Source organism: Phalacrocorax aristotelis, chromosome 7 (genome assembly GCF_949628215.1).
Source record: "Phalacrocorax aristotelis chromosome 7, bGulAri2.1, whole genome shotgun sequence".
Taxonomy (NCBI): Eukaryota; Metazoa; Chordata; class Aves; order Suliformes; family Phalacrocoracidae; genus Phalacrocorax; species Phalacrocorax aristotelis.
The window spans coordinates 19,763,337-19,788,991 of record NC_134282.1 but is presented as its reverse complement, the minus strand read 5'-3'; the positions used below and the strand labels follow the sequence as shown (position 1 = coordinate 19,788,991).

The 25,655-nt window shown below is 45.3% G+C and overlaps 1 protein-coding gene across 3 annotated transcripts in view; it reads right to left on the bottom strand.

The window, feature by feature from the left end:
* The window catches only part of IRS1 (insulin receptor substrate 1), a 53,899-nt gene extending 28,624 nt beyond the window's left edge, over positions 1-25,275 (bottom strand). The window contains exons 1-2 of one of the 3 annotated variants that reach the window (XR_012661541.1): positions 21,062-25,275; positions 16,386-16,455 (exon numbers count right to left, since the gene is read on the bottom strand). Coding sequence is in view for 1 of the 3 variants with exons in the window: in XM_075099200.1 (XP_074955301.1) it covers positions 21,085-24,699 (3,615 nt within the window). In the remaining 2 variants the exon portion in view is untranslated. The remainder of the gene's footprint in view (positions 1-16,385; positions 16,456-21,061) is intronic. The other 2 variants (XR_012661540.1, XM_075099200.1) reach the window with 2 other exon arrangements.
* Positions 25,276-25,655: the final 380 nt, after the last annotated feature.

The following is a 25,655-nucleotide window of genomic DNA, read 5'->3' as shown; positions in this document are numbered from 1 at the left end:
CCCCAGGTCACCTACTCACAAGATACGAAATACACGTCTACCGCTTCTCAGAACACTATGAAATATTTTTCCATCGTTTACGTGACCTCATCCTTAAGGACACTTTTGAAAACAACGTTTGATGCCTTCTGACTCACAGCCAGTGGTTTCATTGGCAGCCAAACATGTGCACTCCAAAACACTCTACAATCTAAATTGCAAATACAGTACAAGCATATCAAGTTCCCTTTACAGTTTATAGCTTCATAGGTGAGGGCAAAAACCACTCAAAAATAAACCCAATCACAGCTATACCCTACATCATGGAAGGGTCTTCGGTTATAGAAAGACTGTGAATATTTTGTCCAAAAAGACAGCCTAACTTCTATTTGTGCTTCAATAAAGCTACACAAACAACTTTCAGCAAGAAACAGAGGGGAGGAAAAATGCCCAAAACCTTTTAATCCCCTGAAATACAATATGGAATAAAAAAATCTTCAGTTTCAGAATGATGGGTTTGGTATCAAAATTCATAATTACCCTTGTATCTTCTTTCCCTTTTCCCTTTCTGAAATCCTAAGCTAATTTCAGAGCACTCTGAACTTCTTCCCCAAGGCAAAGACACGAAGCAAACTTCCACTGGAAAACTACCCTGCCTCTTTTGCGCGGCTGAGCACAGCTGTGGAAGGAAAGGGTGTGCTTTCTTTGAAGTCTCATTATTAGCACTTGTATCTGTTAAATATAGCTCTCCCTCCTGCAGGGCTCAAGTGATCGCGCTGTGCGTTTCAATGCCTTTTGCTTGTCTGTACCAGTTGTCTGGCTTGTGCTTTCTCCCAGGTGCCCCAAAAGAGGAACCTCCCAAGCTGCCTGGTTTCACCATCCCTGAAATCACCAAAGATTTAAATTTAGATGACTGGGATAATAAAATTAAAGAGTTAGAAGCTTTCCTCCCTCTTCAAAATGCTACAGTTCCAGGTTGTTTTGGGGGGATTGACCACATCTGTCTCAGCTCTGCTGCACTGAGAAGCTGCAGCACGTGTAGCTCCCACAAGATATATGGAGCATACTCCACAAGCCGCGTAACGATTGTGGGGAGGGGAAAAAAAAAAAAAGACAGATTATCTGTCAGTTGCTTTTTAACAAAATATCACTTGATGTTAAAAAGGATCCAATTCTTATTAAATAATGAAAGATGTGCTTTTTAAGAAGATTGCTGTTATTCTTAAATACCAATCAGCAAGTAAAGACAGCAAGACAGATTACAGGGCAATGAAAGCGATCACATGTGTAATTCAGTTAAATACAGAGGAAAGGAAGCTGGTATACGCATCATATTCCTGGTTACAACCTTTATGTTGCAGGCTTGAAAAAAAACCCAGTGCCAGCACTTTTGGACAAGTTTTGGCAGAAACATCTGCCAAGATGGAGGAGGGGGAGAAAGCTTGACAACTCGAGTTTTGTGAACAAGGTGAGGCGCGTTGATTTGGGATTTATGAACACTTTGAACCTCGGCGGCGGCAGACTGTTACGTATTTGGACAAGGCCCAGCCAGTGCTGCACAGGAGCTGAAGTGATAACCAGTGACAATGATTATTCCTATTGTTTGCACTGCAACCACATACAGAAGCCTCAGCCACAGTTGAAGGCCTCACTTTACCTGCCGCTGAACAAACAAAATAAAATAACAGTCCCTGCCCCAGCAGACCTACAGGGAAAGAAAAAAGAGACACGATACATCAGAGCACAGGGAAATAACAGCATAATATTTCTCAACACATCATAAGCCGCATATATGACTTACCAAAGGCCACAGCCAGAGCTATTTCTCATTAATTAATGAACATACAGCTGCAATTGCTTAACTATTCAACATCCTTCCTACACCCATCTGAACAGCAAGGCTTCTTACCTTTAACTATGCTTAGCAGACTAGTGCAGGACATACAACATTAAAAGAGAGAATGCTTGGAGTTGGGCTTGGGTGTTTTCAATTCCCCCACTTCTCTTTAAAGTGACCATCACCTAAAGCTTTAGAAATACATCCTCACTATTATGATGCACCAGATTAGCATTTGGATGGTCAGAAGATGAGCAATGGGTTACAGTGGCATGGCTTCTATTAATTCCTTCATGGCCAGAGGCCTTAGATGATGTGGTTATTGCTTCCAAAATCAGCCCACCGAGCCCGCTGCAGAGGTCATCCATCAGGTATCCCACATGTGAATTTCTAGGTTTCTCTTTTTTAAGTAAAAACTTCATTAACTAATTTTGGTCTTTGGGACCTGCTCTTTATTTGGCATTTCCTGAAAGGATCCAGCAGGCTTTTCTTTGGAGTTCACTACTATTCCCTTCCTCTATCTTTCCAGCACTGAAACATGAGGAAAAATCTTTATTTCTCCTTCTTTGAAAGAATGTCTTGAGTTTTAGTCATTTAATCCTTGTTACAAAAACAAGCACACATCTGATCCCAACTCTTAAGCAGTAAGGTGGTAAAAAGTCCAAATCAAAACATTTGCTTGTAGATCTGAGAAATAAAACCTAGAATCTGCCTTGTGGCACAAAAAAGCATGCCCCCTTCTAGTGATTAACAGCAAAGTAAGTTACTGATCTATTCCCTGCGTATCAAAGTCATACGTTGGGCAAGGTAAACTACCAGTTCATCTGTTGTTGATAATGACAGGCTTACAGACTAAGCCTCAAACATTGTATTTGTTCTACTAGCTGTCTGTTACACAGAGTTTAGCGTGACACATTTCCCAAGGAGCAAGGGATTGTATGCTTCCGCAAGCACAGAGAGAGAAGACAGATATCCTTTCAGGATAGCTATTCAAGAGAAAACAAACCAAATCAACAGACCCCCTATCTCACTACATAATTCAGCACAATCACTCCCATTTCTATTAATAACTGGAATTCCTCTTTAAAAAAAACAACCGTCAATCCACAAAACTCTCCATAGCTGAAAGACAGAAAAATCACTAGAGTAATTAATACTGCTAAGCAGAAATTCAGGTTCCTAAGCAGAGGTGCCCAGTGCCATTTCGGTATCCCTGACCTAGCAGGGATGAGACAGGACCATGTAAGGAGATGCATACCCTTACAGAGCAGGGGCTGAAAGTTAAACAGGAAGCCCAGGAGCTTCTAAAAAATGCACTAGACTAACCATAAAGGATGAGATTTGGCTGCTTAACATCAAATGGGTTTATACAAAAATAAAACAAAAGAACCTTTGTGCGTAAGGCTCACTTCCAGCCATTAGACTTAGAAAGCTCCTATGATCCTAAAGCAGGAAAAGACCAAGCCTCTTCTGCTTCACACCATCAGTATAATACCTCAAGGCACAGTTACCGTCACAGTTATGAAAGACACTCTGAAAAATTAATTAAAACATCGTAAGGAGAAGATAATCACAGTTTCATGTCTACTTGAAGCCATTACAAGCCTGTGCTGGTGTTGCTTTAAGTGTTCCCACCTACTTTACGTAGCCCCACTACACACAGCATCCCCTCCTTTGCCCAGGCACAAGGGACTGCGTAGCAGCATGATAAATAGGACCTGAATTAAAAATTGATTTCTCCCCTCCCCAAGCCAGGTTACTTTTAACCTGGATGAGGTCCCTGATGTAGCTGCCTGCACAGCTACAGGAATGCTTGTACTCAGATGAAGGAGGTGGCAGCATGGGAGCAGGTGTAAGAATACTTTGAAATGACAGCCTAAAAAGTAGCAGTGAAAAGATGGTGTACAAGCATGCCCAAAGCCTCGCACAGGTACAAGTCCCATCCATGCTCTGAACTGATAGGGCACAAACTCTCCCTTGTCCAGAGGCTGTTCAGAGACAGGTCTGTAACTGCACCTACTCCAGTAACCCTTCCTTCTTCCTGGGAAAGAGGTCCAAATCAGACAGCATGTTCAGCTCAGCAGCCTGATTCAACACAGGAATATAATGGCATACGCTGTGATCAAAACCATAAAGGGCTTCTGCGGGGCGGGGGGGAATCTGGTTTAGTCAGAGGGAATATGAGTTGATGACTGAACCCTGAATAGCTGATCATACCTGCAGTCCACGCAAGTAAATGAAGTCACTGAACTTACCCTGATTAAAATTAAACTCAGTTGTTAAAAAAAAACAACCAAACAAAAAAACCCCAACAACCCACCCTGATCTGTGATGAAATGTTTCTGTGTCTTCCCCAAAGGTCTAAATGAATGTTTCACTTTATGCCATCATTTTTGTTTGCCCAGACGAGTCATTATTATGCATGGTATTAAAACACTTGTATTAAAATGATAACTTTCTTAATTCACACTTTTTGTTTCTCTGTGCAAGTTTGCACATAGGCCAGTCTTTAATACTGTAGCATTTTTTTGTTGCTTAATCAAAGCCTTGTGTGTGAGGACACTGACACACAATAACTTGGTATTATTCAGCCAAATCAAAACACCCTATGTTCAACCAACAGAAGTATCAAACAGATTTTACAAATCTATGACATACACATCAGAAATATTTCACAAGTGATTTTCATTTCAAATCTTTGATTACCCTTTAACTCTGGAAAACAATGTTCTTGGGCAGATTGGCTTAAACAGCACAAAGCACACAACTCTCACTCTAATGCACGCATACACTTCCTCAGGAAAGAAAGAACTGGAGAAAATAACAGTTCAATAGCGTTCACTATCAGCTTTTAAATACTGATAAAGAACCCTTGGAAAAGAGCATTTCTGAACACAGAGCAGCACTACAGCACTGCAAATTCTACCTACTTCCCTCTACTCTGTCTATACTACTGAGAAAACTCTGCTCCATTGAAGTCAGTGGACATTTTGTCACCAAATCTTAAATGATAAAATACCTCCAACCTCTGTTAGCAGAGTCACCTCTTCCTGCTGCCTTCAGCATAATGGTACAAAGGACTACCTGGCTTAAAAATTTAACTGTGGTACAGAGAAATCAAAACTAAGCCTATTTTTCTAAGGCACTGCAATTCAAACTGCAAACGGATCCAAAGGCGATGCAAGGAAGAAACCCTGGGGAGATGTGTCTCGAGCAGAAGGTGTAGCTGCTTCAAATGCTAAATGGCTGGGCTGGATGGCTCTTGTAAAGGAGATGTCGCCACACAGCACAGGTGAACTGAGCTTGCACTGAACATCAGAAACAATATGTCAAATGTTTTGGTCCAGATTTTCTTATTTCTGGTTTCCATACCATTGCTAATAATAAACTGCCAGATGGCAACTGAAAAGAGTGTGTTGTGTGACCTTTAGTTGCTGAAGCAGAATGAACTTGAGGGAATCCTGTCATTGACAGACAAACACATCCACTAGAAGATGCCAAATATTTCCTCTGCCAGAGCTACTTAAGGTGGAGGAAACTACTCACCCATCTGGTTTGGTGGATTTCCGTGAGTCTATGAAAAGGAGGAACATAACCTGAACACAGTAAGTCAAGCTCATGCAACAGAAATGTAAGGTTCTTTTTTCAAAGAAGAAAGAAACCTACATCTGTGTTCTCTTCCATGTTTTTTTTTTGAAACACCCAAGACACACCTTTACATTGAAAAAGAAAAAAAGGGGGGGTGGGTGGGATCAGGGGAAAAGAACTAACATTCCCTCACTTCCTTGCTCAGAAAATACTCATTGTTTGGATGAGCCACTAAATTAACTTCAGCTGTAGAGAAAATGACTCATTAAACAGAACAATCAAAAATTTCACTGGAGAGAGGGGGAGGAGGAGGTAAGGAGGAACTTTAACCTTCTCCCCCTCCTGCCAAATAAGTGACACGGTAGTTTGAAAAAACAAACAGAATGTAATAACACTTCTTAATAAATACAGTTTAAAACAGAAAGCTACAGAAAACTGAGGCAAAAAAAAAAATGCTAAGCTACAGATGACTGTAATAGTTCTTGGAGCATTTTCATCCTCCAGCTATACTCACATACATCTGGAAACACTGCACACAGCAGCAGAACGGCAGAGCTGTCTTTAAGAGGTTACTTCCTAACATAGATCATAATGTTAGAAGTCCAACAAATAGTTAACAGCAAGTTGGGTTTTTTCCTTCCCCCCACCCCGAATCACACATCTGCAGGACAAAACGCATTCAGTTTCGTATCACACCACAGAGGACAACATGCAAAAGATTTTTTTAATAGAAGAACAAAAATTTTCTTCCCCAGACTCATCCGAATTGCTACAAGATCAGTAGGAAATGTTTCAGGGAGGCTGATGTTCCCTTCTATCAGAGTCAGTTACTTATTGAATCCTCATATAATCACTAAATTTGATGAGAATCGGGGGCAGAAAGGTGGGAACCGTGCCTGTTTCTCATATGACATCCTAAGTAACTATATCAGAAGGTCTGAAAGACAGCTGTCTGAAGCCATTACGTATCTCCTTCATTTTTACCTGAAGATGTTTTCCACATACATACATATAACCTTATCTAAACTAGAAAGGCTAATTTGTCAGTGTGGATTTTGGTTTCGGTGGTAAAGGTTTCTTTGAGAAGATGACTAACATAGACAGCTAAATAGTATAAATACTAAAGCAGCAGGTGCAGGTTTGCCAGTAAAAGATGCCTTTTCTTAATACAGCTTACTATTTTTTACCTGAACTGAAACAAGCCATAATGGAGAAGTGGGTTTTTTTCAACAGTATAAATACACCTATACTGCATTCACACTTAAAAGTAGTACCTCCAGGGCCAGTAAAGAAGCAAACCCATTTCATTAAAACCGCTCTGATTCTAACCCAGCACACCTGCGAAGGCTTCTGGGGCTGAGGGACTGATGGTACACCTGGTTCTGGACAACTCACAGCTGGTCAGGATCATACCTCACTAGTCACAGTTTCACAGCAACTGTGCAGGCAGGCAATTTCAAACGGTTTTTGCAGTTGGCAAAAGGAAAATGCAGGCTAGAAGCAGCAATAGTGTAGGCCAAGACAACTGTGGTTTCAAGGAGAGTATAAGGCACTAATCACATACTGTGTTCTACTTGAACTTTTAAATAACCCAAGTCCAGAATAGAGGGGAAAAAGAAGTTTAAATGCTGTCTGAAAGGCTACTGCAGAAGAGGTTTCACAGTTGGTTTTAACCAAACTAAGAGCAAGCCACTGCCTAGAGAAATGGTCTGGCATTCCCTCCTAAATACATTTCCAAGTGCTCCCCTGCACTATCACCTGTGAGTGACCACAGGAGATGCCAAAAGAACTCTCCAAAGGAATATGTGTTCAAGGAGACAGCAACAGCACGGTGGCCTTCAATTACTCTAAGCTGGTGGCAAAACTGCACCCTGCATTCTGGTTCTAAAGTGGAATGATTGCCCATACTTACCACAGCTCTTTCTGGCCTTAAATGAGCCTTCTTGCCTGGATGAACCAAGCCTAAAGACTCAGAACAGGGAAAGTTGTAACAACGGTAGTTGTAAGGATGACTATAGGATATAGTCCTCACATCCAGAGATGTGATAGCGGGTTCCAGATAGTGATTTGTATCACTCCTGACTTCACAAAATCAAAACAAAAACCTTCAAAAAGTTACAGTGAAGATCAGTAAGAAGCTACTATAAGAGTGTATCAGTTAAAAACCAAACAGGTTGCAAAGGTCTAGAAACAATAGGAGTCCTATAATGCTAAGGCTATCATTAAGTGTTCTGCAATCCTGTTTATTCTAAGCATATAGAACTCCTGCTAATAGTCTCTTGCCTTTACCCATTCCTTCAACCTAAATGCAAATGCTGAAATGTGACCCAAATCCATAAAGCACAATTAACATCACAGGAGTTATTTGATAAAGGAATAAAAGCCGATGAGCTACTCTAACAAACATAGAAGTAAACAAGCTTGAATCAAGACAGATCAAACGGCTCACCGATCGCCATGAGAAGAATTTTTGGGAAAGATGAAATACCCAAGGTAGGAGGTAAATTACACATTGAATTACAGATCATTTTGTAGCACTTTAGAACTAACTCATTACTATAGTTAATTAAAATTAATGGCGACTTGCTATTAATTCAAACAGAATAGTGTAGTAACAGCTTACAGAAGAAAAAGAAAGAAAAAAGTTAAAGGGACATTTTCTATAATGAGGCATGCTGCGCTGGTCCCATAGACTTAAGTAGGTACAACAATTTACATCCTCCCCTTCCCTGCCAAGACGAGGAATACTTCATAGCACACTCATGCAGAAGGAATATCATTCAACCTTCCTCCAAAGTATGTTTACACAAATGTTACCAACATCTTATACAATTCTTTTCCTCTAACAATTTGTGGCACATCAACGCTTTCCACTATTGCAATTCCACAATGTTATCAGTGTAAGTCACTTCTTTCATACCTATGTTTAAAATTTTTTAACAGCCTATCAAGCTAAGAGATCATGAATCATTCAAGCCATTAAAGCCCAATTACATCAACTTAAATCTGAGCTTCCCAGCATTATTCCAATTTCTCCATCTGCTTGCCCAGCCCCTCTACCCCTTCCTACACACCTTTGCCTTCTCTAACCTCTTACAGAAGACCAACTAACTGGCCAGCCAATTTACACAGCCTGCCTGTCACTCATCCTTCAATACATTTAACCACCATATTTCTCTTTACTTGTGGTTTTGTCCTCTCCTCTCTCCCTCCCAACCTCCTACAATTTCACGTATTGTCTGCTCCTCCTCCTCTGTATCAAATGATGTCCTGTAACCAGGTCTTTTCCATGCCTACATTTTATTTCTGCACGATCACACCAGTTCAAATATATTTAATTATCATGTATATACTGACACTTGGCTTCACGGTGAATTAATTCAAATTAAAGTCATTAAAATAATCAAATTTAGATTAGCAAATGAGGAAACTTATCTTTTTATGTTCTTAATCGTCATTCTCATTCTCAAAGAGTGATAACCACTAAATCATGCTGATCTGCAATATAACCTTTTAATTTAGCATTTGGTATAGTCCCTAGTTAGACAAAACTGTTACTGTGCATTTCTGCAGATTCTTCACATGAAATTAATGACCAATACCGGTCACTATTTACTACTTGGTTAAATTTTATATTTATGACTTTTCAATCACTGTTTGAATGAAAATCAGGATGAAACTGTGCAATAGTATGCTCTGTATTTAGTTACCAGCTAACCAAAAAAGTAACAAAATATCCTGAACACATAAGGAAGTTGCTTAACAAAATAAACCTTGCATTTAGAGACAATTCCTTTTGTTTTTTTAAGCCTCCTCTTTATTTAGTAGGTGAAATTGAGTAGGCTTGGCTACTACAGGCTTCAAATTTCCGAGATTTAGTGGAGTTCATTACTTTTTTTAAAACTAAAAACTGGAGAAAGGAAATCAATTTTCCTGTCTTTTCAGCCTCAGTCGATCTTACTCAACTTTGAATAAACTACTCATGTAATTAGGCTAGTCATACACCAAAACGAAAATAGATTTATCTGGATATCTACTGAAGCAACTGCTGTTCTCAAAAATTAGTTTTTATCACTTCAAACCCCGATTCTGGATACTTCACCAATCATGTTCACTAGAGCAATGGTTTTATTTCCTCTAAACACTTGGTAGTTATGTTGATTGAAAGGTTTGTCTTAATTTAGGTAATATTAGTGTATTACAGCACATTTAGTCCTGAATACAGATTTATTTTTGAGAAAGCATTGGAAAAATTACTTCAACCTGAACCACCCCACTTTCTCAACCTCAGCTTGCCTTCTCCAGGGATGTGCTACCACCACCTCAGGGTCAAAACAGAATTTAGAAGAAATGTAAATATTTGCTCTCTTCCTGGGAAAGCACTACATAGAGAAAAGGGGAAAAGAGAGGATGTGCATATGGGGAATTGCATCAGTATCATTAGAGTTTTATCAAGCTGGTAAATGTCTGTGTAGGTAATCCCTTTGCTCTAAAGGGTATTTCCTAATTAAAAATATGCGCCCCATTTTCCAGAGCCTTCCTACTGAGGAAGCATCTCACCACCACCACCCAATTAGATCAAATTGGGTGGCTGGCTGTTTTTGTTTTGTGCATGGTAATACAAAGACTCTCCAAGTTCCTGCTCAACAAAGGCTTGTGTGAAACAGGCTTTGAAGACACAATAACATTCCTCTTGCGAGTTTCAAGCCCGGAGGCTAAAAGCACCAAGTAACTATTCATTCTTCCATCTTGAGACACATTCCTAACCTAGTTCAAAGGCTTGAAAAAACATGCCCTAGCTACATGCCTGCACACCTTCAGAAGGGCTTTTCCCTTGTATCAGTTTGCTAGGGAAAGAAGTTTCATACAGAAAAGAATTAAATGTATTTGAGAGTTTTGTTTCATTTTTAAGAACCCTTAAACTGTTTAAAGTATTCAAGAGTATCTTGCATATAAATTGATCAGCTACGTTAATCCAAGTAAGAATAACATTTCACCATTAACATGTTTAAACTACAATATTCATACACAGCACACTGATGCTAGCAGATACCAGTTCTTTAACTTCTGCTCCCAAGAAGCAGCCGTGGGAGGAAGGAGTGCGCACAACAGTTGTAAAAGGAAGAGAGATGATTTGGAGCTGTTTGGTTTCCATCACTGCTCTTCTATTTAGTTTCATCTGCCTCTGTTTTCATCTCAAACTGGTAAGATAGATGTAAATCACACATGGCTATCCACCCATATCAAGATATCCAAGGAATTCAAGAACATTCTGCATCATGTTCACCAGATGATGATAAAGTCAACAAAATACAAGATTATTTCCAAAATACTGACACTAGAACAAATATTAACTTTTAATGAGAAAAATATTTACCGTTTTCAACCTACAGCTTCCTAAACAAACTAAATTCCTCTTTATACATTTTATTTTGCTGTTCCTCAGAAATCTGAATGCCATTATGTGCAAAATGAGGAAATATAAACAGTTAGTAAATAATATGTCAGCCTAACTGTAGTTGCCATTTACTTGTATGGAACCAGCAGAGAGAAACAGTGGGAGCACAGATGAGAGTAAAGGTAGCTGAGGTGAGGCCACCCTTTTCAGCCAAGCAAGCTGCTTAAATCTGCCCAAACATCTTGCAGGACCACACCCTAGATGTGCCAGCCAGCCTGCTTTTTGAGATTCCTGAACGACACACAGTAGACAGCAAGTTCCCTTTGTTTGTAATCGTATTCAGTACACCTAAGCTTTAGAAATGCTAGGGTTTCCTTACCTGTATTTCATTTTACATATCAAGCAATTAACCATTTAGTACTTGTGCACTTCCCTTTGTTTTCCAAGGGCAACAAATATTTGTTATTCTGCAGTTTAGTTGCCACCAGTTAAAAAAAAAACAACAACAAAAAAACCCCACAACCAAAAAACCCACAGCTTTGTTCTGCAATACAGAAATTTAAAAGTGGATCAAGTGCTAAAAATACCATAACACGGCAAAGCATGAAGGGATGGTATACCGTGCCTGTGCTTTGCAAGCAGAGAAGTAAAAAAGAGAAATAGGGTAAACGTTGCATGTGAAAAAGAAGCAATTTTTTCGCTTTTAACAAAGCCTACCTGTCCAACGTATATTGTCGTCCTCCTAAGGATTTCAATTAGTTGCTTTCATTTTCACCAGATGAAAATGGTTCAGTTTGGATCACTGCAAAAAGGCGAGAACTGCTCATTTTTCCCTTCCTGCAGCCACCGTACGGATCTTTGTTCCAAACAAAACAAGTAATGCATTACCTTACTGACATCTACGAGTCATTTCAAATCCTCTGGGCAAGCCAAGCTGCCCTACCTCTTTCAAGGACTGTGGCAGCTGGGATACCTGCTGTTGGTCACTTCCATGAAATACAACGGTACTATGAAAGGAAAATCCTCATGGATATATACCACAGTAGAAAGAAAAAAAAAAAAAAGCAAGAGAATGTTGTCTTAGCCTCAACTGACTAAACAACTTGTTTATTTCCTTGTTATTCCAGAACATTCTATTCCATAAATGCTACATTTTGCTATTTTGATGTAACAGGTAATTCAGAATTTGTGATCAGGAGTTACAGGAGAGAAATCAGTAATTATTACAGCACAAACTTTTCTGAGGAAATGAAAATTAATCCTATCTTTCTCCATCATTTACCTACAGTGCCTGCAAGACTCAGAAATGGACCAACAGCCATCATTTCTGCAGAAGTGCCCAAACTTTATTTCTCTGGGTATCATTTCATGGGTGCCATGAAAAAGCACACTGTATCTTGCCAGGGAAGGCAGCAGATGTTACCAGCCCTATGTCATGGGAGGCGCAGGCACAGCAAAAGACATTCTGTTGCACCTGTATCTTCTCTCGGAAAGAGAAGACTTTTTTTTCCCTCCCCTTTTTTTAATACCAGTATGAAGGCTCTTGCATACCACATTCATCCCTGTTGACGCTGACTCCCAAACACCTTGTCAATCACATACATAGAAATCACCAAACTCCACTGAGAAGTTACTGGAAGACCATAGTCTCCTCACTCTAGTAATTTTCAAGGTATTTCAGCAAAATAACTGAATGTTACTTAGGCTCGGGCACCAGCACTCGCCTGGTGTGCAGTGCATACAGAGGCCTTCTGAACTGGTCTGTGAAGCCAAGATGTCTCCCCTGTTGCTTGTTCCCTGTTCTCTAGGGATTAAAATTTTGTTTTCTAACACAGCAATCTTTTCTTCAAAATGAGGGCCAGGTATGGTGAAGATTAATTACCATCCGCTGTTTTAATCTAAAAGGTTCCCTCACCGATACACATCAGCTGTCAGTCTAGATGTCTTTTTGCATCTCTCGTACGCAGCACAGGGCACGGGAAGCTCAAGTCAGAACTGAAACAAGCAAATCACAGCTTCAGCCACAGCCTTTCAAGCTTCCCACCTCCCTTCCACTCCTCTACGGTCACTTAAAAAACTGATAAACAGCAAGACCCCAGCTGAGAGATGCCATAAGAGGAGCAACGAACTGAGTCTTCTGCATCCACCCGACACTTCCTGGGGTTCTTTGATTCTTTCAACCAAGACACATGTCTTCTCCACAACTCTGGGCACAGCGCTTAGACGTAGATGTTACTAGTGAGGTAAAGACATCCAGGATCTTGCAAGGAGAATGAAGAGCAGCTTTCAGTTGGGTTTGGGATTTTTTAAAGTCTACAATTCAGTGAAGTAAGGGCAGAAGGAACCCATGCAACCACTGGCTTAGTCTCCCCCACTCCACATGTTTGAGCTTTTTACTCCCTCAGGGAACTGGTTCCACTGAAGGAAAGCTCCTGTTCACAGGCTAGTTATGTACTTTATTGACTGGCAAAGCCAGCTTATAGAGTTACTGCCCCATAGTTATGTCTTAACAAATATTTGTGCACCACACTGAAATCCAGACAGCTGAAACTGGACCAGAACCAAGGCTTACAGATAATTCATATTTTTTTCTATTCACACAGATTCTGTATTTCAAAGAAAGCTTGGCCAATGCCTAGGTGCCCTAGTGGGTTACAAATACCCAACCTACACAGACTGGGGCGGCAGGGAGCTGAGGGCTGGGTAGGGAAGAAGAAACACAGTAAATTAAGGTTGTGGATTCTCTCAGGCTACTACCTTCCTGCGTTTTATAACATGTATCATCAGACAATTCAAACGTGCACGAAAACTTCCACAGCTCTACTAGCTGTAAAGTGTACAACGTGACTCCATTCTTCCTGAGGCGTATCTTATTTGAAAATTTAACAGGTCATTTCTTCCACATCCTCTGATTTCAAAAAAAAAGGAATTTTACAACACTTGACAAAATGTACACAGGCAAATCCTCTGTGATACGCCACGAAAATGGTACATTTCACCTTACAGCTCAGGGGCTGACACCAGTTCTTTTAACTAGACTCCCAAATTATTACAAGCAGTTGAACACACACAAACTTTCACTGTCTCACCTACCTGATCAAAAACTACTCTGAAGAAAATACACTTTGCAATTACCCAAGGTTAAATCTCTAATAATAGTCTTCAGAGAACATGACCTAGATATGTCAAACATGATCAGAGAGATATATATCAAGACATCTTTTAGTTAGTTAAGAGTGCCAGGCTTATTTAAATCTCCTTTATCTGTTCACACCTTGGCTTTTGTTGTATTTCCCATCATTTCTGTAAGCAGAGAGTAAAGCTGTTAAACTTGGAAATCTTTTAAGTTACTGCCACCTCTCCTTTACTACCTCTGTCTCATGTATTCAGACTAATAATCATCACGATTATAGTTTATCAAAAACCCAGAATGATGTAAAAATAGAATAATGCTATTCACTTTTATTAATAGATCCTCTAACACACAAGATTACGTACACATGACCAAAAGCCAGCTTTTAGCATTCTGACAAATAGGGAATTCAGATGCATTTGTTAATGTAAATATATTTGTGTTGCAGCTCTTACAACAAAATGAAAAACACAAGATCTGCTGTAACAAGCCACAATAATTTTGCCATTTCAGATTTTCTTATACAAGATAATCTTTAAACTATTTTATGGGAATCTATACTTACTAACCATAAGTCAAATTATGAAACTAATGAACCTCATTTTTAATCAAATGTGTAACTGTCCAAGTAGTAGAGTGTAAAGAACAAAATACTGCAGTTAAAAAAACCTGTGTGAATATAGTTCTCCTTTCATTATATGTTTTTTATAAAAACAAGGTTTCGTAATGTTAAAATTCAGGCATTCTTACTTATATTGTACTTAACTCAAATTCCTACCTTTTACAGCTATGGTTGTGACAGGGATGCTAGAAGAAAAACAATTCAGGAAAGAAGAGCTGGAGTCAAATTCTGCTTACCTTACCATGCACATCATCCTGTTAAGGTCAGCAGAATATCCAAGTAATATTAATAAAAAAAATAAATCTGATCACAAATAAGGAACACACGTGCTTTCTAAACAGTATCTATCCCAGTAATAAAGATCAAAAGAAAAATACAGAAGTAAAAATAACTTCAGAAAACTGTAGTACCATGCAAAATGAGCACCTCTAGAATAAGCTCTCTGTACATATCCAGGCTCTCTGCACTGCTCTGTACTCATCCTCACACTTTCACGTACCACCATCCCAACTGCCTTCAGATCATGAACGCCCTGCAATTCCCTCCACCCATGTCATCATATCACAGCTCCTGTGTCCCCTAAGTAATTTCTATGTCTCAGTTCCATCTCCCTCCCATACCAGTTTCTCTGACTATGCCCCAGCCTGTACCTCTAACTCCCCATTAGCTTCTGTCAGCATCCCATAGTCTCTCTTTTAGCCACAGCAAGGGTCCCATCAACAGCATTTCCCCCCTTTTCCCTCCTATCCCTTAAGAGTACTGTGTTTCATAACTCTGTCAATGAAACGTAATAATTAGTTTTCAATGAGACTTGGCACAGCAATTAAATCTAGTCTCAAATTAGTTTTGGAAAATAATATCTATTTCTCTTCTGTATCACTTGACACCATGATTTTTTTTTCAAAGTTTATGTTCACTAGTGACTTTATTTGCACGATAATCAGTTCAAAACAGATCCACTTTCGGATCTTCAATAAACTGCAAAAAACCCACCCCACTTTCTTCACAAGCAAGCTATTATACAGTTACTGCAACTTGTTCAAAAGAATATTCAAGTACATTTTACTTTCAGTGCTTGCATTTATGTATTTATGAAGTTATGAAAACTGTACAGTCCCAATGACTATCAAAATTTCATGTATTATAAAGCACTCCTGAAACAACGCAACCTACTGAAGATATTGGTCAAGTAACATTCCTACTCCACAGCTGCTTGCCGCATTTTATTTAAGAGTTGTAAATCTCCATTTACAAGTGTTATCTAAGGAAACATCTCTCTCCACAGTTGCTAGTTAAAAATGAGCATCATCCTTGCCCTGCAATGTCCTGTTTCATTTTCAAATTTAAACCACATTCAGAAACCAGTTTAAACATTGACTAAATATGAAACCTATGAGCTAAAGAAGTCCAGATAGTACTTCATAATCGACTGAATTGGTTTATAAATAAGACATTTCCAATTTTTAATCCAGGAAATCAAAAAAGCCCCAAGAAACTTGTCATTAAAATGAAGGTGGAGGCGGGGAAATTATCAGTGCTACAATTTAATGTAGCTAGATTAAAGGAACCGATCTACTGTCTAAATTACAAAAAAAAAAAAACCCAACACAAAACCAAACCCCCAAAAAAGCCGAAACCCTCAAACATTAATTATAAGCTTGTGGTCTTGTTAAACAAGAGAACTGCAAATATGCAAGTATGTGGAGACACAGGTTCAATTTTGGCAAATAATTAGGTATGGGGAAAAACCGGTGTGTGCATACAGTAAGAAACACACTGTTTTGTCTACAGTAACACCCATAAAGCATGGAAAACTTTCATAACTTACTGGTATTTACCTTGGTGCTGACCCAAAACTACAAAAATGTCTGTTCTTTCAGTTCTGGAAACAACTTCCCCTAAAAAAATCTTATTTTAATTGTACACATCTCGTTTTGGCATTTGCTGTGTTTCAGTCCTTCCACCGTAAGTTTTTAACTTGAGGAAACAAAACCAGCTATTGAGAACTATTAAAGAAATAAAATTAAAAAGCAAGCAGTGTCCCAACAAAAAAATCCGAGTATGGGTAATTTTCTGTTTACCATCATGTGTATCCTCATGAGACCCAAACAAATGTTTAGCTCTTCTCCTCAGCAGGGCTCTGCTTTAACTGGACCCAGAAAAAAGGCATGACAACCGTATAGATGTCATTGTACTGTATCCCCATTTTACTGTATTCCATTTCCTTACATCACCAAAAAACCCCAAACCACCCATGCACTGGGTAAAACAGGCGTCAGTAAAGCGGCGAGTGAGCCAAGTTACCACTTGCTCACACTACACACTCTATTTGGTGTTATTAGCACTCGCTTTCCCTAGTTCTCAGACTCATCAGCAAAATGGAAATGAGGGGAATAATAGCTTTGCTTTGAAGCTCCAGAGATCAAAGCCACATACCTGGATGCATGCTACTATCCTACTACAGCCTTTCCTGTTTCTCCGGAGCCAACATCTAATGGTTTCCTTTTTGGAATATTTTTTTTACTATATACTCAGAACACAAGCTATCAGCGGTTCATCTTCAAAACCCCTCCTCATGCTAGGAGCCTTCTCTTCTCACAGAAATCCCAAAAGCAGGATCCACAGCATATCCACAATATCTGCTCATCTACGCATGCAAAACCGTAAGCAGGAAGAAAACTTTGCCTTACAGCAACACCGCTCTCCCCTCACTTTCTCCATGTCATAGGCTGGTGTTTCCCAGCATGATTTGGCTGCTGCAGCAATGTGGCCTTCCAGCTACAGTACAACAGTCCACTTATCAGAGGACCCAAGCACCAAAGAGTCACAGGCTAGGCTAGGCACACGCACCACTACCCAATTCTCTGAAGCAGAGGGAAGCGTTTGGGCAGGGAAGCATGTGGGGCTGCGTTGAAATTGCTGCACTTTTTAACAGGATGAGAGAAGAGAGCTAGGAAGGCTAGGGCAGGGTCAGCTGTTAGGGAACAGCCAAGAATATATGACAGGGAAGGCAATGGGATGGGAGAGTGCAGAGGAATGCTGTGGGTGCGAGAGAAATGTTTTTTAATTACATTTGGAAAACAATGTGATTATTTCAGCCAGTATCTTTAATGTTAGGAGAAATAAATACACTTGAAAGACGTTAAAAATACTTCAGAATGTAATGCCTGAGCAACTTGGGGGTGGCTGGAGGGCGGAGAGGGGAGCAGGGAAGAAGAGAGGAGTTAGCTAGCTTGCAGCAAAGCCGCAACAATCATTTTACCCATTAGGAGGTGAATGGCCAACATTTGGAGTCCTTGTCTTGCAGTCTGGAAAAACACAAAATTCCAGAATGGATAAAACAAAAGTTATCCAGATAGTTTTTGCCTTTGGGGTGGAAGGCTGCTCAGGGAGGCGGGGGGGGAGGGGAAGCACGTGCAGTCCCTTTGCCACTTCTGAGATTAAAAGTGTAAACAACAACCCATGAAAGACATGGAGAGCAAAGAAAGATTACTTAATGCAGCCTTCCCCATCTCTTGTTCTGATACCTGCAGTTTCACCTCTCCCTTCCCAGGTCCAGATGATCTCTCTGCCATACCTGCAAAGATACCCAGTAGCTTTCCCTTCCGCTTTTGTATTGCTCAGACACCAATGGGAGAAACAACAACCACAGCCTCCCCGCTCTCAGCCTGAGCAGCTTCACCTGCCAGGAGGAGCACAGGGGGAAGCTGGCCAAGGCTGAGGCACCACAGCCCACTTGGCTGCTCGTTGGAAAGGGCATGCAAAGCTTCCAGGGACTGGAACACCCTCACTGCACATAGAGTTTTCAGGAGAACAGTTTAGCTGAAGGTGCTCAACAACTTTTTCAGGCATGTGCAAACACACTGTTTACAGGCCTGTAAATCACTCACCTCCAAGCAGGTTTTCTCAGGAACGGCATAAGGTATAACCTACGTGGGCCGATTCCCCTGCCAAACCTAAGTTCCACTTCCAAAGCAAAAAAGGTATGAGGACTTGTCAAAAAAACAGCTGTAAGAATGGTTTAACATGGACAAAACATTGCTGGGGTTTTTTTCTTAACACACTCGACAACAGATGAGCTAGTCAGGCTGAATTTTGCGAGGCAAGTTTCAGCTGATGGCAAAAAATCTATCCTGGGAAATAAGAGTCCGAAGGGTTAATGTCTGAGACAGCTACAAGCAACTAACACAGCTTTATAGTGGGAAGGGAAAGGGAACAGCCATGGCTACAGACTCCCCGTATAATTATAGCCTGACTCTTGCCCTGCCTGCCAGAAGAAGCTGTGCTTGCTCAGTCCAATCCTAATTTGGGGAAATAAGAACCAACTTCAAACAGCAATTACTTTATTAAACACTACCTTTCACAACGCTGCTCTGAAAAACATCTGTATAATATTTTTCAGCATGCTATTATATCAGGCCTTCCACATCCTGATCCTCCACTGAACAGCATCATCACAGCAGGTAACTACCTAAACCATGATGGAGAACATTGCCACAGCTTTTATGTTAAAGATGACAGACAGGAGCAATTAAATAAGTTGTCTACAGCAAAACTGAAGAGTGCATTTGGAAAAAAACTGTGTAAGTAAGCAGTTATGACACTGCTTCCCCCCCAGACCTGCATTCTCATACTCCTGCACATGTTTATTATTTATCCACATGCCGACAGAGGATTTTCTCTCACACTTGCTCCCCCAATCTTAGCGCGCAACAGAGGGGAAAAAAAGGTGATGCTCCTAGCAATGTGACTTATAGCACAAGTTGCTGCATCCTCTGGTAAAAGTCCCCTCCTGAAGAGCTTGTAACACCAACGCTGCCCTAGGCAGATACAGATTCCCAGGGTAAGGGGAGGCATCTCGAAGACAGTCTAGAAAGGCTCTTGCAAGCACATCCCCGAAGAGAGAAAGGGCGTGGCAGTGTAAGTCTGGTCACAGACAGCGCGTTGTGACAGCCAGCATGCTCCTTTCAGATGTCCACAAAACTAACCGTTTTCTACCAGTTACCATCTGAACCAGACCAGCAATATCTGCACTGATCTTAAACCTTACCTCAAACTTTGAAATTAACCTGGTATTCAAAGGTCACGTAAGACTAACACCTAATACTGCATTGCTCGAACAGGCAACAGCAGCAAGTGCTACGTAGCAAATGCAAAGACATTGTTTTGCTTTTGTTGAGGTTATAAGGATGGAAAACATACAAAAATGGTGAACATAAGATCCCAGGCATCATATCCAAGACCAGCCCTCAGTGTCCCCTTGAGCTGAGCAAACAAGCAATACAAATAGTAAGCTTATTACACTTAAAATGTAAACAGTGGTATGAGATTCATACCCTAATGTCATTGCACACATTCGTAACAACTACTTAAACTACTGTGATTGCTGCAGCTCAAGGATGTAGAGAACTGCTAAAATCAAGTGTCTCAACAACATTAACTGGACAGCTACCTACTAGTGCTTGTCTGCACCAAAACGGCCTTCCCCTTTCATGAGAGGACTCACACAGGTGCACTGTAGGACCTGAGCTCTAGACAAGATACATTTGTTAAGTGCTACAAGAAGTTCCCATGTCGCTTCACGTTGCTTGCAACAATGCTCCTACTCATCTTACACGCCTGTAATCAACGTGCAACAGCCTGGTGGAAGTTCTTCCGGTATTAAAAATGAAAAGTTTCAAGGAAATAGAGAACGCATCAGTTGATGCCAAAGACACACAGTTCACATGGCCCGTTTCTTATGCAGTTTGTAACGCTGCTGTAAGCATGCTGTAAGCGTGGAACAACCGAGCTGAGTATCACTTGAAACACCAGTGACAGAGCGCTCTGAAGCCTTTTTCAAGTTCAGAATACCTTCCAAACAAAGCTGAATTAACACTCATCACAGCCCTGTGGGGTAGATGCCGTTAGCTGTGTTTTGGACACGGGAAAGCAGCCACGCACCTGGCTTCACCCTTGGCCACAAGAGTGATCACTGAACAACCTGGCGTTACAACGGGAGTTTCCTGTCTCTGGCCCTATGCTACAGCTAATTCACTCCTCCCCTCCCCCCCCCCCCATACATACTGCTGAAACACACCCGATTCTGAAAAGTAAAGAGATATGGCAACACAGCAAGCACTGCACTGCACCGGGGCCTCAGCAGGAGCTCCCAGCGTGCTTCGGCGACAACCCACCGGCCCGTGCAGGTGGGAGCCAGCGGCGGGGACACCCGCAAGGGATGCTGTCCTCCCGGGTGCTTTTGCCACCAAAACCGGCTGCAGATATTAAAGCCAAAACAGGCAAAGAAACTAACCCCAAGCGTCACAGCCGCGGCTGCTCGGGCTGCGGCATCTCCCAAAGCCTCCCGGAGGAGGATGCCCCAGGCCCTGCTGCACCGGGCTCTGCGAGCTGCCGGTCCCCCGAAGAAATCACAAGAAGCAGCCTCGGCCCTCTGCCCTCACAGAGGGGCCCGGGGCCGTTCAACCCCCCGTCCCGTCCCGCCCCGCCCCTCCCCCGGCTCACCTTCCTCGGCGGCCGCCCGGCTCCTACATCTCCTCCCGCTTCTGGAAGCTGATGCTGGCGTACGCGCTTAAGTCGTCGCTGGCGTGGCCGCTCCCGCGAGGCTGGCCCGAGGGCTGCGGCGGCGGCGGCTTCCCCCCCGGCAGAGCGGCGCCCTCGGCGGCGGGGTGGAGGTGGTGGTGGCGGCGGTGGCTGAAGTCCTTCACCAAGTCCAGGTCGATGTAGTTGAGCCCGTTCTCCAGGGCGGGGGCGGCCCCTGGCTCCCGGCGGGCGGCGGGGGCGCCGGCCGCCTCCCCCGCGGCGGGCCGCAGCCAGACGTTCTCGAAAGAGGCCGAGCTGTGGCGCTTCACGTCCTCGGCGCCCCCCGCGCCGCCGCAGGGGAAGGGCGCCCCGAGGCCCCCGCCGCCGCACGCCGCCGCTCCGCGGGCGGCGCTTGGCGTGGACGAGAAGGTCTCGGAGCTGTGTCGCCGCCGGCCGCCCTGCGGGTCGGCTCGGATCACCTTGGCGCTCTGGTTGCGGCCGGGGCTGAGGCTGACGCGGGTGAAGGCGCTGCCCGCGCCGGGGCCCCCGAGCAGGGAGGAGGAGCGCGGCGGCGCCGCCGACAGCTCAGCCGCCGGCCGCGGCAGCTCCGGGGAAGCCGCCGCCGCTGTCGCCGCCGCCGCCGGCGGGGGCTTCTCGGCGGCGGAGCGGCCCGCCCGCACGTCGGCGTAGCTGAGCAGGAGGGCGGGCGAGCAGGGGGAAGGGCTGTCGGCGCAGTCCGAGCAGGAGCCCCCGGCGACGGCGCTCCCCACCTGCATCGTCACGTAGTCCCGGCCGCCGGGGGCCGCGCCTCGGACGGGACGGGCCGCGGGGGCAGCCCGCCCGGCGGCGAAGCCGGGGCCCCGCGGCGGCCCCAGCTCCATGTTCATGTACTCCTCGGCGCCCTCGTTGCCCGGCGGCGGCGGCAAGCTCAGCCCGAGGGCGGCCAAGGGGAAGGCCGGCTTCTCGCCGGCGATGAACTCGATGTTGACGTACTCGCCGGGGCTCTTGGGCTCCGGGGGCAGGAGGAGCGGCGGCTGCTCCCGGGCCCGCGGCAGGGTGCTGGCCTTGGGGCCGCCCAGCGACAGGCGCGTCGGTCGCGCCAGGCGGCCCTTGGTCTGCACGGCCGTGTCCACCTTGCGCGGGGGCTGCGCTTGCGGCGGGGGGACGCCCTCGGTGCCGCCGCCGCCGCCGCCCAGGCTGTCGCTGCTGGTGGAGGAGGAGGAGTCCTCGGCGGCGTACAGGAGGCGGCCGGAGCCGAGAGCGATGCGGGGCTGGGGGCTGCCCTCCTCGCCCGCCGCCGCCGGCCCGCCGCCACCCCGCCGGTGCACGTGCTTGAATGAGCGCGGCAGCGAGAAGTAGGAGTAGATGGGTTTGTGGTGGGCCGCCGTGGCGGCATCCTCAACGCCCGGCTGCCCCGCGCCCCCGAAGTAGCAGTCAGGCGGGGTGCTGGTGGTGGAGCCACTGGCTGGGGACATGTTGATGTAGTCGCTGCCGCCGCAGGGGAGCTTCCCTTCGTTGCTCTCCACCGAGAGTTTCGGGTGGTGGCTGGCACCATTCGTCCAGATCTTGCCATAGCCCGCAGAGCCGCTGTCAGGGGAGTAGCTGCCGCTGGGGGACATCATCATGTAGCCGTTGGAGTCCACCGTGGCTGGAGGGTGGCGGCCCCCCCTGCCAGGGTTGACGATCTGCTGTGGGGCCGACACACTCTTAGGACTCATGGGCATGTAGTCACCACCCTTGGGGGGCCCCCCGCCGCTGGGCACAGGGGCTACGCCGGGTGACATGGGCATGTAGCCATCATCCGTGTGCGGGGCAGAGTTGGTCCGATGATGGCCACTGTCCAGGTGGTGCATCTCCAGACACTCCTCTGGGTAGGAGTGAGTGGGCACAAAGGCTGAGTGCCGGTAGGAGGGCAGCCGGCTGCCACCACAGGGGTAAGAAGGCAGCATCTCTGTGTACTCCTCAATGGAGGCCACCGAAGACTGTGAGGGTGTCTTCTGGTGGGAGATGGTGGGCGAGGTGCCTGCAGAGTGAGTCCGCTTCCTGAACGCCTTCTCCAAGTCGGCAACCTCCTCGCTACCACCTCGAGGACAGCACGGTGTACTAGGGTAGCGGGGCTGGTGCTGCGGGTGGCAGCTGCGTGTGATAAAGTGGCCATTAGGGGCTGCCAGGCTGCAGCAAGAGGAGGTGGCCTTCCCCCCCATGCAGATGTAGTTGAGCTCTTCATCGCCCCGAGCCGGTGGGGTGTGTCCCAACGAATCTGGGGTCACACTGCGAAAAGAGCTACGGAAGTCACACGGGCTGGAACCATATTCATCAGAAGAAATAAATCCACCATCGCTAGGAGAGCCGGAAACCGAAGCACTAGACCTTCGTGGAAACAGGCAGTCTGAGGTGGAGCCGTGGCCGCTGGTGCTGCTGGATGACAGGCTGACTGGACTGGTGGCTGAAGGAGAGCAGCGTGAGGAAGGCATTGGGATGGACCGGCTGTGGTTGAGTGGAGGATGGAGCCTGGAGTTGCCACGGTGCCTATGCGAATGGGTCCGGTTGGCACTGGGACTAACTGGGCTACCATCCACAGAGGCAGGCCTTGACATCGTGCCTTCCCCGTCGCTCGATGCTCGAACCCGGAAAGAGCTGGGTTTGCCACCTGTACCTCCACCCCCGCCACCAGCAGGAGAGGTGGCTGTGACGCTCTCAGTCCTGGACCGGCGACTGAGCCCCACTTGGCTAGGTGGAGGGTTGTTGACGTGGTGCCTGCTGCGAAGGGGCACAGAGATGGGGTTGGAACAGTTTGAAGAGGACTGGCTCTTGCTGCGGGGCCGGAATTCCTCACTCATGGCTCGCATGGCCTCCAGGATGGTTTCATGCATGTTCTGTGCCACCACAGAGTCATCCACCTGCATCCAGAACTCACCAGGCCCAGTGACAGCCGAGCGCCCCACCTCAATGAAGAAGAAGTTCTCGGAGTGACCGCAGCGGCGGATATTGAGCAGCTGCAGCACCACAGCAGCAGCATCTGAATTCAGCTTCACAAAGCTGATGGTCTTGTTAGTCAGGCACAGGCGGTAGATGCCAATCAGGTTCTTTGTCTGGCCTAGGCCCTTAGGCTTTAGAATTACTTGCCAAACTTCCTTAAAAGCCGGGCCAGGGGCTACCTCACCATAGCTGTCCTCACCTGCTTCCCCCAGTCCTGCATTGCTGCCACCAAAGGTGACGTCGCTGTGGTGGTGGTGGTGATGGTGATGGAGGTGGTGGTGGCCCTTGACCCTGTTGTGCAACTGCAGCAGGGCTTGGTACCAGCTCTCCTGTTCAGGCTCGCTGTCAGCTGCAATGGCAAAGTGCTCGTCCTTGGTGTAGAGGGCCACCAGGTGCTTGTTCTTGGAGTCAGCCCGTTTGTTGATGTTGAAGCAGCTTTCTAGTGGGATGGAGCGCTTGGGGGCCCCTGACTTGTGTCTCCATTTCTTCTCATTCTCATAATACTCCAGCCGGGCGGGTCCAGACTCGCTGGCTGCCCTCAGCACGAAAAAGCGTTTATGCATGCTCTTGGGTTTGCGCAAGTAACCCACCTTTCTGACATCTGAGAAGAAGCCCTCATTATTATCTGTGGGGCTAGCCATGATGAGAGGCGGTGGAGCTGTTACTGCAGCTAGCAGTCTGCAAGACCCCAAAACAGCCAAGCCAGCCAGAAAAGACAACCACCTAAAATAAAATTCATGCAAAAACAATTGAAAAATAAAAAAGAAGCAAAATAGCTCAGGATCCTCTTTTGAGAACGGGACGGGGGAGGGACAGAAGCAGGGCGAGAGCAGCTGTTCAGTGGCAGAGGCAGCTTCCAGCACCAAATCAGAGTTTGCGTTGCTGTTTATGCCCAAATCGCTCTTAGATGGGTAAGCGCGTCCTTAAGAAGTCCAGTCCCGATCGGTCCAGACGAAAGTCTCGTCCCAAGAGCAGCCGCCGGGAAAGAGAAACGCATCTTCCCTCGCAGGGGTCGGGCTCCGTGGGGCCGGGAGCGAGGGGGGGTCCCCTTCCTCCGCTCCCCGCACCCCTTCCCCGTCTCAAGTTTGCCTCCGCGAGTAGCGATTTCTGTTGCAGATTAAATATCCTCTTGGGGGCGGAGACTGTTTTGCAAAGTCCGGGGTTTGCACCCAAAAATACACGCTGCTTTCCCCCCTCTCCCCCCCTCCCCCCCCAAAAAAAAGAGAAAACAAACAAACAAAAAAAAGCCGCCCACAACACAACCCCCCCCGTTTCCCCAAATATCAGCGCTGAGGTTGCTGCTGCTTCTCCCGCTCGTGCGTGTGGAGGAGGCTGGCGACCCCATTCAGTCCCATCTCGTTAGGCAGAGAAAGTGCCATTTCCACGCAGGGCGCAGCCCGGCAGCGGCGGGAGGGGAGGCAGCCCGGGTGCCGAAGGAACATCCTCTCTTCCTCCTCCTCTTCATTCCACTCGGCAGCGCCTCAGCGGCCGGCGGCGCGGCCCCCTCCCGTGCCCCAGGCCGGCGGGGGAGCGGGCACCGCCGCGGCGACTCCCTCTCCGCCGGCTTCTTCACGGAGTTTCCCGGCGCCCCGCACCA